The 16,859-nt window shown below is 49.4% G+C and overlaps 1 protein-coding gene across 2 annotated transcripts in view; it reads right to left on the bottom strand.

The window, feature by feature from the left end:
- The window catches only part of DAAM1 (dishevelled associated activator of morphogenesis 1), a gene marked incomplete at its 5' end in the record, with an annotated part of 59,329 nt that extends 43,873 nt beyond the window's left edge, over positions 1 to 15,456 (bottom strand). For both annotated transcript variants that reach the window (XM_082316815.1, XM_082316814.1), the window contains 2 exons: positions 1,543 to 1,632; positions 15,274 to 15,456. In XM_082316815.1, the coding sequence (XP_082172941.1) occupies positions 1,543 to 1,632; positions 15,274 to 15,456 (273 nt within the window). The remainder of the gene's footprint in view (positions 1 to 1,542; positions 1,633 to 15,273) is intronic.
- Positions 15,457 to 16,859: the final 1,403 nt, after the last annotated feature.

Here is a 16,859-nt window from a genome sequence, read left to right as displayed (position 1 = left end):
AGTCTGAATCTACCCTCTTTTAGTTTAAAACCATTACCCCTTGTCTTATTGCTACAGGCCCTGCTAAAAAGTCTGTCCCCATCTTTCTTATAAGCCCCCTTTAAGTATTGAAAGGGTGCAATAAGGTCTCCCCAGAGCCTTCACTTCTCGAGGCTGAACAACCTCAACTCTCTCAGCCTGTCCTCACAGAAGAGGTGTTCCAGCCCTCTCATCATTTTTGTGGCCCTCCTCTGGACCCTCTCCAACAGCTCCATGCCCCCAGCTGGGGGCATTTCCCTCGCGGGCCTCGGTGTCCTTCCATCTGCTTTTGAGATTGAGGATTTTTGCCCCATTTCTCCCCACGGTGTTATGTCCTGCAAGATCTCTGCTTTGGCCAACGCTCGGAGGGAAAATGAGTCCCAGCACAGATAGCTGGGGCTAACTCCTGTGCCAACATACAGGGGCAAAAATGTTCAGTTTGCTGGGGGAAAAAAGTGTGATTTTGGCTGTCTCACAGGTGGCCAGCCTGCGGTACCCCACGCCACTTTGGCTGTCCACCTCCAGGAGCAGAAGCAAATGAACCGAGGGAGAAAGGTGGCGAGGCAGTCTGCTCCATCCCAGACGGACCGTGAGAGCTGGCGCCGGCATCGCTGCATGCCACAACTGTGAACCTGCCCACAGGCAACACAGGCTTTGGCCACCCGGGCATTGCTTTACTGGCAGAAATACAAACAAACTTCAATTCTTGACCTCTGTCTAAAGGGTGACGCAACCAAGCTCAGACATCAGTATATCTTGGCATTGGGAAGATGTCCATGCATGTTTTCAGCTTAAGAAACGCAGCCGCGAGGGCAGGATTGCGGAGCAGACACGTCACATTCGGCAGACAGATCAGCAACTCGCATCAACCCTCGTCTCTTATCAGCAGTATCTCAGTTACACCCATGAACCTAGAGCCCTTCATCGCCCCAGGGGCGACACAGCTTCACCCTAAAAGCAAGCTCTGCACTGCCAGGCCAAATCTCTTGCAGGTTGTGCTGTGGGGCCATGGCTTCCCCAGTGGCACTTTCCATTTGTGTAGAAGAGCCAGTGGGAGGACAAAAACAACGCCCAAGCTTGTTTCATGGCAGCAAACTGGAAACCCAGGAGAGGAGGAGGCTTTTGGGCAGGCTGTGATTGAGCCCCCAGACATCAGCAGAGAAGAGCGGGGCCACGAGAGATGGTGAACGGAGCAGCCCCTTGCTGCCGCAATGCCAGCCTCAGTGGCCATGGAGCTCCACATGGCCCTGCTTGTGCTGGCAGGGATGAGCATGGGGTGGGGGACATCCGTGCGGGGTGTGGGGACACCTCCAGCCTGAATGGGCTCGGGAGGAAGGATTCTGCATTTTGGAGAGTGAAGACCTTGCTTCCCCAGGGCCACCCCGGGCAACAGATGCATTTCTGCGACACCCCAAATACCACTTGGCATCCCAAGAGAGCTGTGTCCCTCCCCACATCTCCTCCCCACGCTGCACAGGAGGGAAGGGGCTCAGCCCCCGACCACAGCACAGACGGGTCTCTTACTTTCTTCTTGCTGCAGTAGATCTGCCACTTCTTCTCCGCCGGCAGCGCAAACATGGCCTCTCTGTGCTTGTCCGTGAGGTCAAGTTCATCCTGGAAAGGGGAAAAAAAGCCCACAAAACATGCAACATGAGTACACAAACGGGTGATGGCACAGACACAACCCCCCAGATAAGTGCTGTAAATCAATGTGGGGCCACACCACAGTGCAGCGGTGGTCCCATAGCATCGCCCCGTGACTATCAATTTGTCAGGGCAATGATGCTAATTCTCATCCTGCTGCTGCTGACCTCCCCCTGACTCCCGGGCTACAGCTGGCTGCCGGGAGGACAGGGCTGCAAACCCCTCTGCCTCGTTCCTCCCGGACATCGCCTTCATTGCTTTTAAAGGCAGCAAGCATTTTAGAAAGGACACCCATGAAGCTGGTACAGCTGCCTGCAAGACAGCCTCGCGCAGATGATTGAGAGCTCCGGATGATGGAACACATCTAAGATATGTAGAGCAAAAAAAAAAATTCAAATAGGACCTTTCTTTTTTACCACCTCAGATAACTGCTTCACCACTGAGCAACCTGAGTGATCCAGCCCCATTTCCATCACTGACACGCTCATATCATCGAAAACTGGGCGTTTTTTTTGGCTTTTGATTTGTTTTCCTATAACTAAAAATAGAAAGCGCTTTTCCTAATATCTACAGTTCATAAAGAAGTACATCCTCTCCAACAAAACTGGACTATGTATCGCCTGGCAGAGATAAAGCTGTTTACTGACTGAAACCTTTATTGGTTTATCTGATTTTATTTTAAAGGACACATTCATTTTCGACTTGGAGGCTTGGTTAGCAGTGTGCCCTCCGCCGGGATGCCCGAGTATTATCAAAGCCTCATTGCTTCCTGGTGCTAGATGTAGGTCAAAGCTTTTATCAGAGAACTAACTAAATAAAACATTCAGGCAGGGCTGGGAGGCTCGTTGCTAAAGCCAACATTGATCTTACTACCATGGATGTCTCTTAAAATCACCACCACTGATGACAGCCCTCGTGCTGGAGGGGTGTTGGCGCAGCGGTGGGAGCGCTGTAGATGCTGTAGAAGGTCACAGGAAAGCCCTGCCGTGACCTCCAGCCAACTCATCCCACCCTGCCAGTGGATTTAATTAAGAGGATCCCCATTAAAAATTACACATTTAATTCCAGCAACTAAAAAAGGAAAAAAACAAAAACAAACCAAAAACCACATGGAGGCCCATTAAAGTTTCCCTGCCTGAATAATAACACTTATCAACTAAAGCTGGTAACCCCTGGTACCGCAGTCAAAGGTGAAAGCACCATTTGGTGAAGGCTGAACAAGATGCCTATGGGGAAAGATGGGTCCCTGCATCAGCAAGCCCACAGGCTACAAAGAAATTCAGCTGATCTAAGTAAAGCTCATATTGCACCCAGCAGCCAAGGAAGGGAGCCTTCGGCTATCTTGTAACCCAAACCCAAGGGCCCTCCAGTGCAACACAGCAACAGAGTGTTGCCAGCAGTCCTGAACATCTCGGAGAGGCTTATACATCCACTTCAGGTATTAATTTCACTTCCTGATGAAATTACTCCTTGAAAGGAAAGGTGTCATGGAGCTTTTTCCGTTACGTACGCATGGAGGAGCTTTGCCTCTTCTTTGACTTTTTCCCCCCATATTGACTGACTCTTCAAACCACCGTGCTGCACACAGCTGACGTTGGTGGAGGTCTGGAAGCAGACTTGCAAGACACCCTTACAACACAAATAAATGTGCTGCCATGACAGAAGCCTGGAAAAAAGTGAGGACTGAGAAAGCCTGAGCCCAATCCGAGACACTTCTCCTCTCCCTGCGCCCAGGGAGGAGACCCTGGCTTAGGGACTCCTCCAATGAGCACCACTTTCAAACCTCCCTGTGCCCCTATAATTTGGGAGGTCAGGGATTCATATCCAGTAATCAATCTCCTTCCCAGCCTTGGGCAAGTCTTGTCAGCCTTCCACATCTCGTGCATGTGAAAAACAGAAATTGCACTCGATGTCCTTCTCCCTTTGCGTCTCCTCAGGCTAAGAGCCGGTCAGACACCCAAGCTCTGCTTCAGCCCCAATTCTGCAGGTCTAAAGGTGGCCAACAGGATGACACCTGACACAGGGACTTGGCTGAAATTCAGCTTGTCGGAAAAGTATATCTGGGAGTGTGGGAGAGGACAAGGGTCTCCTGATAAGTATTTACCTCTGCAGTGAGGGTTTAAGTGAGTGCAGGAAAATGCTAACACCGCGACCCCGTGTCCCTGTCACGGGAATCTGGGATTCAGGCATGAAAGCACGAGCCACGCACATCTGTACTTAGGTTCTTAGGAAAATATTTATTGAAACTTTCAAAATACCCATACCCTAAAAATACAACTTGTGCAAACGCGAAGATTTATTAACCAAGAAAAGAAATCTAAACTGAGCTGAAGCCTAAGTGGGAGCAAGAAGGAATAAAGCAGAAGAACATATTAGGTGCTGGTACACGACAATGCACAAACACATCCAAAAATGGCGCAGAAATGCTTCTGAGCCCCACACAGCGCGTTTCATAGTGCCCTGGCTCTAACATGTTCAGTCATCGCAGCCCTGCATCACTCAGCAACACCTACCGAATGATATCTTACAGGATGCTTGGGAGAGGTGTTTAAATAAATACTACGTGGCACCCAGTGAATATGAAAATTCTCATAATCAAACAGTGACTAACGACTGTTATTCCGAGCTGTAACAGCGACTTAACCATGAAGAGTCAGGTCTTTGCTGGTTTTATGTGCATGGGGACTCCTGCACCCACCTTCAGCCCTTCGTTTACACTCACTGATGGGTACCTCAGCACTCCTTGGCCCCAAGCAGGCTGCTCATAAACTGCCCTTTAAACTCCAAAAGATCAAGAGGGGACAGGAACATCAGTCACTTCCCGGTGGCTCACAGACCACTGCACAAACACAGCTCTGACAGAGCCTTTTTGCAATTGCATGGTGGAGTCGTAACACGGCAGAGAAGCCGTGCACAACCTCAAACCCATATGCGCCTTCAATTAATCATCACAAGGTCGATAATTAGGTGATTCTAACTGGCAATTAATTTTATAGGCCATTTGCAAGCCATGCACTCCCTCTACAGTGAGCGATGTTGGCGGCTGTTGAAGAGTGAGAAGATAACCAGTGAGTCAGTGTCCCTCACCCCTCACTTCAGCCTCACCTTTCACAGCTCTGCCCCTTTCACCTGGCTGCCTCCCACGGCAGGATCTGCCAACTTCGCTATTTTAAATATTTTTTTGGAATTGGGTCAAAGGCACGTAGAATAACAGCCTCATTTTGCTACCAAAAGGAAGTCTCTGCCCAGAGTGTTTTTACTGGAAAGAGATATGCTCCTATTAAATATTTATCCCGTACAGTTAAACTATTCACCTTTAGATCAGGAAACACGTTTCAACATTAAATCTTCATTTGAATATGATTTTAAAAAAACCTCAGAGGGGAGATTTGATTCTCAGCGTGTATTTCCTATTTCTAGGAGGTAAAATACTTCCTTGCAGCTTCCTTTGCTGATGTCTCTCCGCTCAATCCAAGCAAACCTCCTCCTCTCTCCCAGCACAGCACGAGCTCTGGTGAAGGAGATGCCATGCCATTTTCCTAAAGCTACCTTAGAAACATGTGGCTTAGCTAGCACGCTGTGAGCAGGTTCCCATGGGCCAAACAAGTTTTCATCCCTCCCTACACCTTTGCCTTGGAGGTGCTCAGGGGAAAGATGTTCCCATGGTCCCTACCTCCCGGAGCTGGCAATAGGGTGGTATGAGCAGCCCAGGCCACCGGAGGTCCTCTGGTCCAACCCCCTGATTAAGCAGGGCCACCTAGGGCCATTGCCCAGGACAAAGTCCAGACAGATATTTAAATATCTCCAAGAAGGCAGACTTTATCACCTCTCCGGTTTGCAGTCAAGGTAGCCTCTAACCACCTTCTGAAGGCAAAGCCAGATCATAGAATCATAGAATCATAGAATCATTAAGGTTGGAAAAGACCCTTAAGATCATTGAGTCCAACCATTAACCCAGCACTGCCAAGTTCACCACTAAACCATGTTCTCGAGCACCACGTCTACCCTTCTTTTAAATACCTTCAGGGATGGAGACTCAACCACTTCCCTGGGCAGCCTGTGCCAGGGCCTGACAGCCCTTTTGGTGAAGAAGTTTTTCCTAATATCCAACTTAAACTTCCCCTGGCGCAGCTTGAGGACATTTCCTCTCATCCTATTGCTTGTTACTAGGGAGAAGAGACCGACAGATCAAGCAGAAAAGTGAGGCATTGCTGCTGGAAGAAATGTTTGACCCTCCCAGCAGAGAAGGCATCAAGTTCAGCCCCAGGCTGTTGCAGGGACACTCACGTCACGCTGGCACGGTCCTTCAGTGCAAGCTCCTGTCCCTGCTGCTTCACTCATGCCATGGTGGACATTTTAATGAGCATCTTCCACAGGCTGAGGGCTTTAATGGAGGCAACAGCAGGAAGCGAGCAGGATGCTGCAAATCTCTCACCTCAGAAACAAGCTCCAAGATGGGCTCTCAGAGCTGGATGAGCCCATGTGCTGCCCACCCATGCCTGCAATGTCCCAGCATGACCATCACTGGTTCTTCCCCTACAGCCCACAGGTCCCACGGGCCACCAAAAATTCTGCAAGAAGTAGCTGGGGAGCTAAGTAAGGGATGATTCCCTTTACAGGGTCTGCACCTCTGGAATACCTTCAGAGGGCATAGGAAAAAAGATGAAAACCTAATCAGTCTAATGCACCTTTCTGGCTGATAAATTGTGTAACCATAATACATGGAGGTGACAGGGGAAAATAAGGAGGTTATCCATTGTCATAATTGAAACAAAAATTAATTAAAATTTCCTGGCTTTTTCTGGGTTTATATATACATACATATGTGTGTGTATACATATACACACATACAGAAAGACATCACTGGATCAATAAATGACCAACATAATAAAGAGCAAGTGAATTTACTCCTGACAGATGGATGCAGAGAGTTTAGAAACTTCTGTAAGGACACCAGTGAGACTACGGCCCGTAAAGGCAAGATCTCCTGCATCCTCAAATAAAGCATGAGAGATCCAAGATTGCTCAAAAAAAAGAAAAAAAATAGAAAGAAAGAAACAAGCAGGAACTTTTTGGCAACATTTGGCATTAACTGGTACAGCATGGGAATTAAAAAAATAAATAAAAAATGGCCTGTTGAAGCCTGCCTCAGCTTCCTTTCTCAGGGGTCATATCGCTTTTTCACTCTCTTCCAGGCATTCTTCTCCAAGTTCATCAATTTGATTTATCCCAGAACGCTGCAGTGTCAAGGGAAATGGCAATCAGCATTTTTCCCCCTGTACCTCATCTAATCTTCTTCCGCTGCGCGGAGGCGCTGCCCGCGTGGCCAGCTGGGCAGCTGCCTGCCCGCGACTGCCAGCCCTGACGGCGATCTGCACCGGCACGCAACAAACCTCCACCTCGGAATCGATCTTACTTAGCTCGTTATTTTCTTTCTAAGCTGTTTTGCTACAGAAACAGACTAATTAATCAGTGGCTGTTACAGTGCAAAGAACAACTGCCTTCATACGCATCCTGCACCGCAGGAGGAGCTCCTCTATCCGCAACATTTATTTAGGTGATTACAATTCTCAACATATGCACATTTATCTTACTTTTTTTTTTTTTTTTTTAAAAATAGGAAGGTAGTGAATGAAGTCTTTTATTTTTAGTATTAGTAATAAAAATACCTCCTCCCTAGCACACGTCTTTTCAGCCATAGGACCCTGAGAACTTAAAAACAACATCCCAGACAAACTGGTCCCAGCCAATATTATCACTATATATTTGTAATTTACCCCTGAGAACCTGCAGCTGGAATTACAGAACATGAGCAAAATGCAACTATTTATATTTATTAATGAATAAGCATAACAGATAGAAGATTTTCATTAATTTTGCCTTTATCATGTAATGATTTTTTTTTAATAAATGAAATTGCCCACAGCAAGGGAATTAGCAGCAGCAACAAGCAATAATGTGTAAGCACTTTGAAGTGCTTACCCCTAGTCGACCTCTTCCCACATTGAATTTTCAGTCCCAGACTGGAAGAGGAAAGACCCCAATCCACCCTGCTCTGCAATTTTCAGACCTGAACGCATTTCAGACCTGAACGCATTGGACAGATATAAATAAAATATGTATTCCTTTCTTCTTCTGCAGGAAAGATTATGGCCAGCAATAGCTGATTTAGCTCCTCAATAAACTCTAGCTGCAGCTGGTTCATGTCCCCATCAGTTCAAACACCTGAGGCAGGCAGTACATACTGCTTTAATATTATTTCATTTAATTAATTATTTTAATGTACTAAAGGCTTTAAAGGTGTTCATATTCCAATACTAATGTCTTTTAAAAGAGAAGTATCTACTTAGTTTCCTCAATCGTTTTTGTTGTAATATATATCTATAACTGCATATATAATTTTTTTTTTTATTTATTGAGCTCGGCCTTCTGTGACCTTTTCACCAACATTATCTGGAAAACCTTTCTGCCGTTTTAATTAACACAGGATACTTTTATAGCCTGAGTTATTGATCTATGCAGTTTTACCCTGAAGAGCACTCTCAGATCTAGAAGCCCTGCAGGTGGATCACCAGCACGCTTTTTCCACGCAATTGTACATAAACCCTGAAACCAAAAACATAAGATGTATCGCCCATTATTTACTACTGTGATCACTAAAATGGATTAAATTCACGTCAATCACAGCTGGGCATGACTGCCCTTTGGCGGGTGCACCTTGTACCATAATAAAGCACAGGTCTGGCAAATAAATAAGAAGGATTTGGATGTGGATTTCCCACCTATTTATGGACACAAAGAAGCAGCTCCCTTTTCAATCAGTTTTTAGATGCCACCTTCACTGCTGGTATCCCTGAAGCTACTGAAGTTGGAAGTCAAACCAACAGGTCAAGTGTGGCTTCAGATGCCCCCCGCCTGATGTGGATGCTCACTTAGGAAAGTTGTGCATGGTTTGTCTGGGGCTAAACTGCTCCAAGGTTTCCCCAGCTAAGGCCCTAGGAAGGGCATTGAAAAGGGGCTGGATGGGAACTAGTGGCTGCAAAGCTCCACGCCAACTCAATCCTAAAAGCTTCCCAAGATTTATTGCTCTGCACGTGGGACCCTCAGGATGCGGCTGAGGGGAGCAGGAGCCAGCTACAGCCTGATGCTGATGACAACGTAAGATGGAAGTGGGCTCCTTGCATACCTGTGGCTTGGGTGGGACAAGTGGTCCTCATTTCCCCACAACCGTGGCTTTGGTCGCACCCAGCATCCTAAGGTCATTTTTAAGAACTTAAGCAGGTGCAAAGCAGAGAGTCACCCTGCGACAAGTCAGTTTGTGACTGAGGTTTGACATCCAGCAAGCAAGCAGGCATCAGATGGGCTTACAGATGTTAGGTGTTGTTGGGGAAGGGAAGCTGATCCTCATAAATACCAGTACTGATTTGAACACTAGAGTTGATGGGAATTAGGACCACCAGGCACTCAGGCAGGATCCTGCCTGCGGGGCTACAGAAAGCCTGAGCTGCCAAAAGCCGATGCCAGTGATGCTCGCACGCCAAGGAACGCCTGGACTTTGCCGGCGACAGATACTACAGTGGTACGAACAGCTTTCATTTGCACCTGCCAACAGACACAAGGCAGGCACAGGCTATTCCCAGCAGGAACACCTCCTGCTGAGGCTGGTGATGAAGCACAACCCACGTGCTGCTCAATCCTGGCCATAAATTCAGCAACACCACCCAACCACTGAGCAATCAAGGAGGAGAAGACCACTGCTGAGCAGATGACCCATCCAATGAGGCTGGTACCCTCTGTGGTGACCTGTGCCAGAAACACTTGGAGCCAGTGCAAGCCAAAAACCTAAATGCCCCAATTAAGGTCACCGACGCGTTACCAAATGAGCCGCCCAGGCATCTCCCAGGGATGTGGCCTCCCCTTTTACGAAGTGCAAAGTGGAAAGCATTTAGCAGGTAGACCATATAATTTTTCCACTTCAGCTGTACTTCTTCTGGATACAAAGGAGTTTCTTATGCGCTTTCTGCCTTCAGCTGGGGTTCACGTTGTGCCATAACACGGCTCCTTTGTAAAATTACCGGTCGGCAGCAGCATGGTTTTTGGGCAAGCCCCCCCACTAGTTTGTAGCTGTAACAGATATTGCAATTACACGAATGCTTCAACTGAAATATAGTGTTCCTTGGTGGATTACTTCATTCAGGTTCATGGAACGTGTGTAGGCAGAAAATCCTTATTTTCTCACCGAGTAGGTGTGTCACTTCTGTATCAGATGCTTACCTGTCAAAACATACGTTTAAGAGATTATCTGTGAGGGTGTAATGCCACGAGGTGACAAAAACAAGTGCTGTGAGTGGTGGGCTGGGACGGGAGCGTGGCAGGTCCAGGCTGCTCGCATCTAATGAGCATCTAATAACCTGGGCAGCCCAGTAAAAATGTCCACACAGTTCCCTGCAGAGTGAATTTAAAAGCAGACCTTACCGAATCACTTGGTTTTCTTCTTTAAAAGTGATTCATAAGCTCAAGGGAGCTTGGTCTTGGGAGGTGGTGATGGGACGGGGTCAGGAGCCCCGTGCTGTGTCTGGCCCCCGATAGAGTCTGCAGAAAGGGGTGTTTTGCCCAGAACACAAGGGCTAGAGCAATCACATTTTTTTTGGGTACCAACTGCATGCTTTTCTTTGCAGATATAGGGGAAAATGGCTTCAGCCAGCGTTCAGTGGTTCCCAAAATCCTGAAGTCCTTAATGCTGCAAAGACCAGGCAGCAAAAAACAACAGCTGACCTGCAAGCATGAAATGCAAAGCTTGGCTTTGCAGCTGATCCCTCAGCTGTTACTTAAAAGCCATGTTGTTCTGCAAGGCCCAAAACTTCATACTTTCTCCTTATTGGATTAGAAACCGGGGGAAAATCACATTACTTAAGTTCCTAAGTAAAACTGGATATTGCTAGCAATGAGTTCCCAACCCGGCACTGCTATTAACACGTAACAGCGCTCACACCACCGCCTTCTCCTCACATTGGGGTTGTCCTCCACTCTCCATTTGAGCAGCACAGAGAATAGCAATCATCCCGGCATGCCGACAGGGTGGGAAGGCACGGCTCTGTGGGACAGTTACGTGTGGAACATCTTACCCAAGCACCCCACATCGTGAGCCGCAGACCGATCACCCACCATGAAGCATTTCAAAGGCAACACAGAATTAATCTCTGTGATGGGGGATGCTATCTCCTAACAGATAGCATCCAAAGAGCGGCTCTGATGAAATGCATTAGTTGCCCCAAGTACAGCAAAAACAAATGCTGTGATAAATCTTGTAAGCTGCCAGAGACCTTTTTTTTCGTTCCCCAGGCTCCTGAGTTTCCATTACTTCATAGAGCAGCAGGGAGGGAGGAAGCAGCCTTCCCCATCATGGGAGGGGAAGGCATAAAGCCCAGCACTTTGAAGACCGTGTGTGAATATCTCCCCCCTCCAGCAGATCCCAATGAAGGCAGTCACTACCGCCGTGCAACATCAGCGGGCAAGGGTCTAAGACTGCTGGCTGCTGGAGCCTGGGTGGAGGGACCCAGGGAAGGTCACCTGCTCTGGTTTCATAGGCTAAAAATGGGCTGCTGCATATCACAGGTGGGATGCAGGGCTAGATGGTGGCTGCTCTGATTTATTCTGCATCGCTAACAACAACTTGGAGGTGAAAAGTCTGAGAAGCCCCATCAGTATCAGTAACTGGATTTCCTCAAAGCCCAGGTATTCGGGAGGACAAGCCTCGAGGGGCGGCTGGGGCAGCATCTCCTCTCAGCCTTTCCCTCCGCTGCCAGGGATGCAGGCTGGGAGTGAGGTGTGGGACCAGGGAGAGGCAGCACCTTGTGCTCCAGGGGCAAGCAAAGCCACCCCGGACCCAGCAGCTCCTCTGAGCATCCAGGCACTCTGAGGAGTTGCTGGAGCATTGCTCTCCTACTACTGGGACGGAAACGCCGCTGCGACCCGCCCCATCGGGAAGAGAGCCAGCAAGGGTTCCTGGGTTGTGCCAGGGCTCCCGCTGCCCTCTCCGGACCAAGCCATTCAATCCCCCCGTGCCTGCACCTCCCCACCCGGTGCACATCCCACAGGGCCGATGCACACCACCACACACACAGAGTTTCATTACAAACCTCAGAGTGACAAGGAGTGTTAAGCAGATATAAAGGACATCAGTCATTTACCCATCTGGTGGAAAGTCTATTTGCTGGCAGAAAATAGAGCGGATTGTTACGGCAAGATCTACCATATGGCACCATTATGTGGAGCTTTGCAAGTGCTTTCTCTGAGCGTGCAAGCAAGATTTCAGCCTTTGAAGAAACGCTGTATTGTTAGTCTGGATACGCAGGAGCCTCTTGAAAGAAGCCGTGGCAGATGGCACAGCTTTGTTCTCTTGGTTTGCAGGCAGCTCGTGCAGCCCCTGATATTCCTCCTTGCTGGGGCTGAGCAGCCCCACAGCACAGCGATCCTCCTGATGTGTCCTACAGGAGGATCAATGGCTCCTGAAACTTCTTAAATCTGATGGATATTGCCTGGTGGGTACCACACCACTGCACAAGCCCCGGGAAGCAAACACCGCCAACCCGAGCCAGTGGGATGCATCGGTGTCGATACAAGGAGAGCTGCATGAAATTGCAAAGCCTTGTCCCAGCCAAGGGAGCTGCAAATTAGTAAATCTTCCTGAAATACCCGGCTTTTGTCTGTGCCTCCCTGCCAGCACCTGCTCCTCCCTGGGTGGCTGAGCCTGGCCGGAGCCCCGGCAGGACAGCGGACAAAGAAAAGCCTTTCAGACGGGGCCGGTGCCCGCTTGAGCGACATCCCAACAATACCCTGACGAAAACCCATTCAGCCCAGGCAGGGGAAATGGAAAGGAAAAGGAAAAGGTTCCTCTGGGAGGAAGCAGTGATCAGTCATTGACCACAGCAACAACATCTGCATCTGCTCCGAGCCAGGGAAAAGCCCCTGCCTGCTGCATACTGCTGGCTGGGACAGGACGTATCGTCCCTGCAGCCCGGGATGGACACGGCACATTTCTTACAGGCTAATTGCTCCTGTTTGTGCCCAGGCAAAAAAACCATCCCGTTTCCCTGTTGTTCCTCCAGACACTCGCATGGCCACAGAATAAAACCCTAACTATTTAACTATTCTATTTAACTATTCTAGTTAAAATCCAAATTGTCCATCTAACATAAAGCGGGCCATAAACCAGACACTGGCAGAGCAGATCGAGCCTTTAGCTGACCTTGGAGTCACAGCTGCTCCATGTCCCTCTGCAGCTCAGGCCCTCGTCCTCTGCCGCTGGCACGGGACAATCACCAATTTCTCACGCTATGGATGTTTTCTGACTCAGATGAACAGACACACTTAAAAACACACAAAGCCCAGGGAATATTTTGCAGGATGGCTCGAAAAAGAAAGAGTTTTTCCCCTTTGATGTATGCAGCAGACTGGGATCCGCGGAGAAGGGACCCTGCTGGATTGCTGGTCTCTGTGGGAGGATTGTCCATCCCAGTGACCAAACCCACTGCTGCAACGTCCCCAAAGATACCACCCGTCCCAGGCCTGAAATCTTCCACCCCTGCCACTCTGAGTCCCTAATGGGAACAAATGGGGCAGAAAAGTCACTATTAAACTGCAAGAGAAGAGTTGGCGAAGGACCAACCCGAGCTGGCAAAGCCTCCAGATCCCCTCCAGCCCCTTTGACTTCCCTCAACCCAATTGACCGAGACAACCAAGGACTTTGGAGGGAGCCCTGGTGCCACAGAGCGGCCACAAGCCAGCCTGCCCCGGACGGTCGAGCATGACAGGTCGGGTGGCATTGGGCTCCCGCAGGCGCAAAAATCAGCCCAGCGCTTCTCAGTGCTTTCTCTGTCTCTCTTCCAAATGTTACACAGTGGGTTTATACAGAAACAGTGGGATACTTTCCAAACCATTTAACTAATGCTGAAATTTAATACCCGACACCAACAGGTTACTGAGAGCAAGAAGGAGCTGTTGTAATGGAGGGGGGAAATTGCAACTTCACTCCCCCTGAATGGGAATCTGCCCTCTGGCACCCGTGGGGCAGAGCTCGGCTTCCCCCTCCCTCCCACCCGGTGCTGGCTCAGGTTGAGATCTGCCTGATGAGTTTTTTGGGGAGCCAGGGGGTTGCAGCTGCTTGCACGGGAGCATGGTGGGCACCCGCTGTCCCCCCTCCCTATATGACTTCAGTCCCTGGGGAGCCAGCACGGCTCCTGCTGCCAGCGTGCCCTGAAGCAGCAGCTGCCTCTGAGCTTTATTCTCACCCTTGGCTGGAGGAAAAAAAAAAAAAAAATCTTGACAGAATGGTGCAAGGGACGAAGAGCAGAAGGGCCACACCAGGGCATGCCCCAGGCCCAACTGCTCCCTGCAAGCGCTGCTGAACTCCTGCCTCAACACACACACAGTGGTTCCTTGCGGCACAGCCTCTGCACGAAGCATCTGGCTGAATTTGGGGAAGGTGCTTTCAAAGTCCCGAGCTGAGGAAAGCACCGCGGTCATGCAGGTTTGATGGGGCTCCAGTGCACTGAGCCTCTGGCAGATGCCTCCTTCAGCCTGGCTGGTGACACCGAGCTGCAGCGCAACAAACCTTTACACTGCATTCGGCCAGGACACAGCGGGAGTTTTCCACGGGAAAGAATTTCCCCAGGAAAATCATATTTGGCCAAGTTATCAGTGCAGAAAAACATGGACCAGAGGTGTTCATTTGCTCCACCTGAACAAACCAAATCTGACTGGCAGCGTTTTGCTTCTTTGCAAAAAGAGGTGCTGCTGCAGGGATGTCTCATCCCCACCGTGCTGCGTTCGGTGTCCCAGTCTGCCTTCTCATCCTGGAGAAGGACATCTGGGCAAAACTGGCTCTTGTAATATCTTGTAATATGACCTGGAGCTCTCCTCTACCAAGTGGTCTGGCTCACCACAACCATGCTGCCTGACATCTAATGGGACATGCTATACCATGATGCGTGACCAACCAGCATCAGGACTCCCAGCTCCCTCTATGCATCAAAGGACCATAAAGAAACCCCATTTCGCTGCTGAATCAACTCAAAGTAGGGTGCTCTGGGTCCATCCAACAAACCACACCAAAATGTTTTCACTTAGAGGAAATTAAAGCTTTTTTTTGGCTGCCAGATTTTTTTTTGATCCGTGTTTTTCAGAGTTTTGGTACCGAGGGATAAAGAAACAATATCCTGACTCTCCAAATCTCAATTTAGCCCACACCCATGGATTTCTGTGAAGCAGATTGCCCAGCAAATAAAGTCACTTTGCACCTACAGGGGACAACCTGCTTAACTGGCTTGGACACCCCTGCATCACCCTGGAGGTGCAAAAAGCCACACCAGCTCCCAAGCCCTGCTCTAAGAAATCAAGGCTTTCTAACGAGAAAGAGAAACCCCCCCAAACTGGCAGGACTTCAGGGATGAGCAGAGCTCACGGTTCAGTGCAGAACTGCTCCCAACAGCAGCCTCTGATGCTCCCTTCACACCAAAGCTTGCCTGAAAACTCAAAACTAAGCCTGGAGAGACTAGAAAAAGGGAAAAAAAAAAGGTGGTGGAGGAAGAAGAATAAAAGCATCCTACTTACCACCAGCTCGGTGAACATGACGTCCAGCTCCTCCACCGGCGGCATGGGCAGCGCGGGCTCCATGGTCTGCAGGGCGAAGCTGCTGTCATTGCGCAGCCGGTACGTGATCTCAGGGTGGTCGCTGCTGCGAAAGCAGCAGAAGATGAAGGAGATCCCCCGACCGCTTCTCTTCCTTGGGGCCATGGCCAAAATCCTCTGCGTCCCTCCCTCCTGGGCACTAGATCCTGAGGGGAAGAGAAGAGAGGAGGCTCGAGCAACCGCCCCGCAGCACTGTGCTCCAGTCCCACCGAGGGGAGGAGGAATCAAAGCCACCCACGCGCTCAGCGCGGAGGGGAAGAGCGGAGATGGTTTACGTGCCAAATATTTCTGCTCAGATTTGACATTTACGGTGCTGGCAACCTTGACGACCACGCGAATTAAAAAGATGCATTTGCTTGCCTTGTGCCCAAGCCGGCAGCGGCAGAGGGATGTGCTGCTCTTCCTGTGGGGAGAGGGGTCCTGGACCCCCACCACTGCTGCAAATCCCAGCAAATCCCCACTGATCTCCCCATGCTGTGGCAGCCAGGCCAGCCCCCATCTCAGTCTGGCAAATTTGGGAGGCTGCTGCCAGGAACAGCTGGATGTGCTCAGGGCCACCAGGTACGTGGTCCCCAGCACGGGTCACTCTGTGCTTGAAGACCTCATGTGGCTCAGGATGCCCTGAGCCACAGACAGCAGCAGAGCTGAGAAAATATCCTATATTGTCCCCCCAGCTCTTAAACGTGTCCCTAAACATCCACCGGCAACCGCCAGTTGGGCGGTTCTTTTTTATGGAAAATTTTACTTGGCTTTAATTAGATAAACCCTACTTGAAATTCCAGTAAATATTTACAAGATGCGATTTCAGCTGATAAAAATCACACAGTGCCGGTAGCTCAGACTCTCCTATGCAGTGCTTGTGTCGGGCATCGCTCGCGCCGGTGGCCGCTTGGGTTTTGCTGATTTCTGAAACTCGGGTTGGGAGCAAAGCTCAGGGCAGGAGACGTGTCTTGCCCGACCAATAATGGCAAGGACCAGGCAAATATTGCCCCAAAATTGGGACTGTCAAGTCAACAATACAAGAGGAGGGGCACCTACGAGGAATGAGGATGGCGGAGAAACACCCTAATGAGAAAAATTAACCAGCAAGGTAGAGAAGTTTTAAAAAGCCTGAACATTTGTCTTATAAAGCCGCACACCCACACATTTTATCTCTGTGAAACAAGACGCTGGGATGTTAAGAGACAGGACAAACAGCCAAGGTTAATGCAGAAGGTTGAAATATGGATGACTCAGATTTATTAACAAAGCTATGAAGAGAGTTGGGAAAAAAGGTCAGCATTTGGAGAGGAGTGTCTGATCTCCCTGGAGCCAGCCATTCCCCTCCAACTACGGATTTATACGTTCAAATAAACTGCTGCTGTGCCCCACAGAGAGCCAGCACCAGAGGCAGGTTGGGGGAAGATCTGGGGTCAGACCCTGCACCACTGCTTGCATGGTAAATGCTGCCCTCCCAAAATAGGGACCTTGCAGAAAATTCAGGCTCTACCCACATTACTTTAACAGAG

This window comes from Platalea leucorodia, assembly GCF_965183815.1.
Source record: "Platalea leucorodia genome assembly, chromosome: 7".
NCBI classification, from domain to species: Eukaryota; Metazoa; Chordata; class Aves; order Pelecaniformes; family Threskiornithidae; genus Platalea; species Platalea leucorodia.
This window is presented reverse-complemented; position numbering and strand designations above follow the sequence as displayed.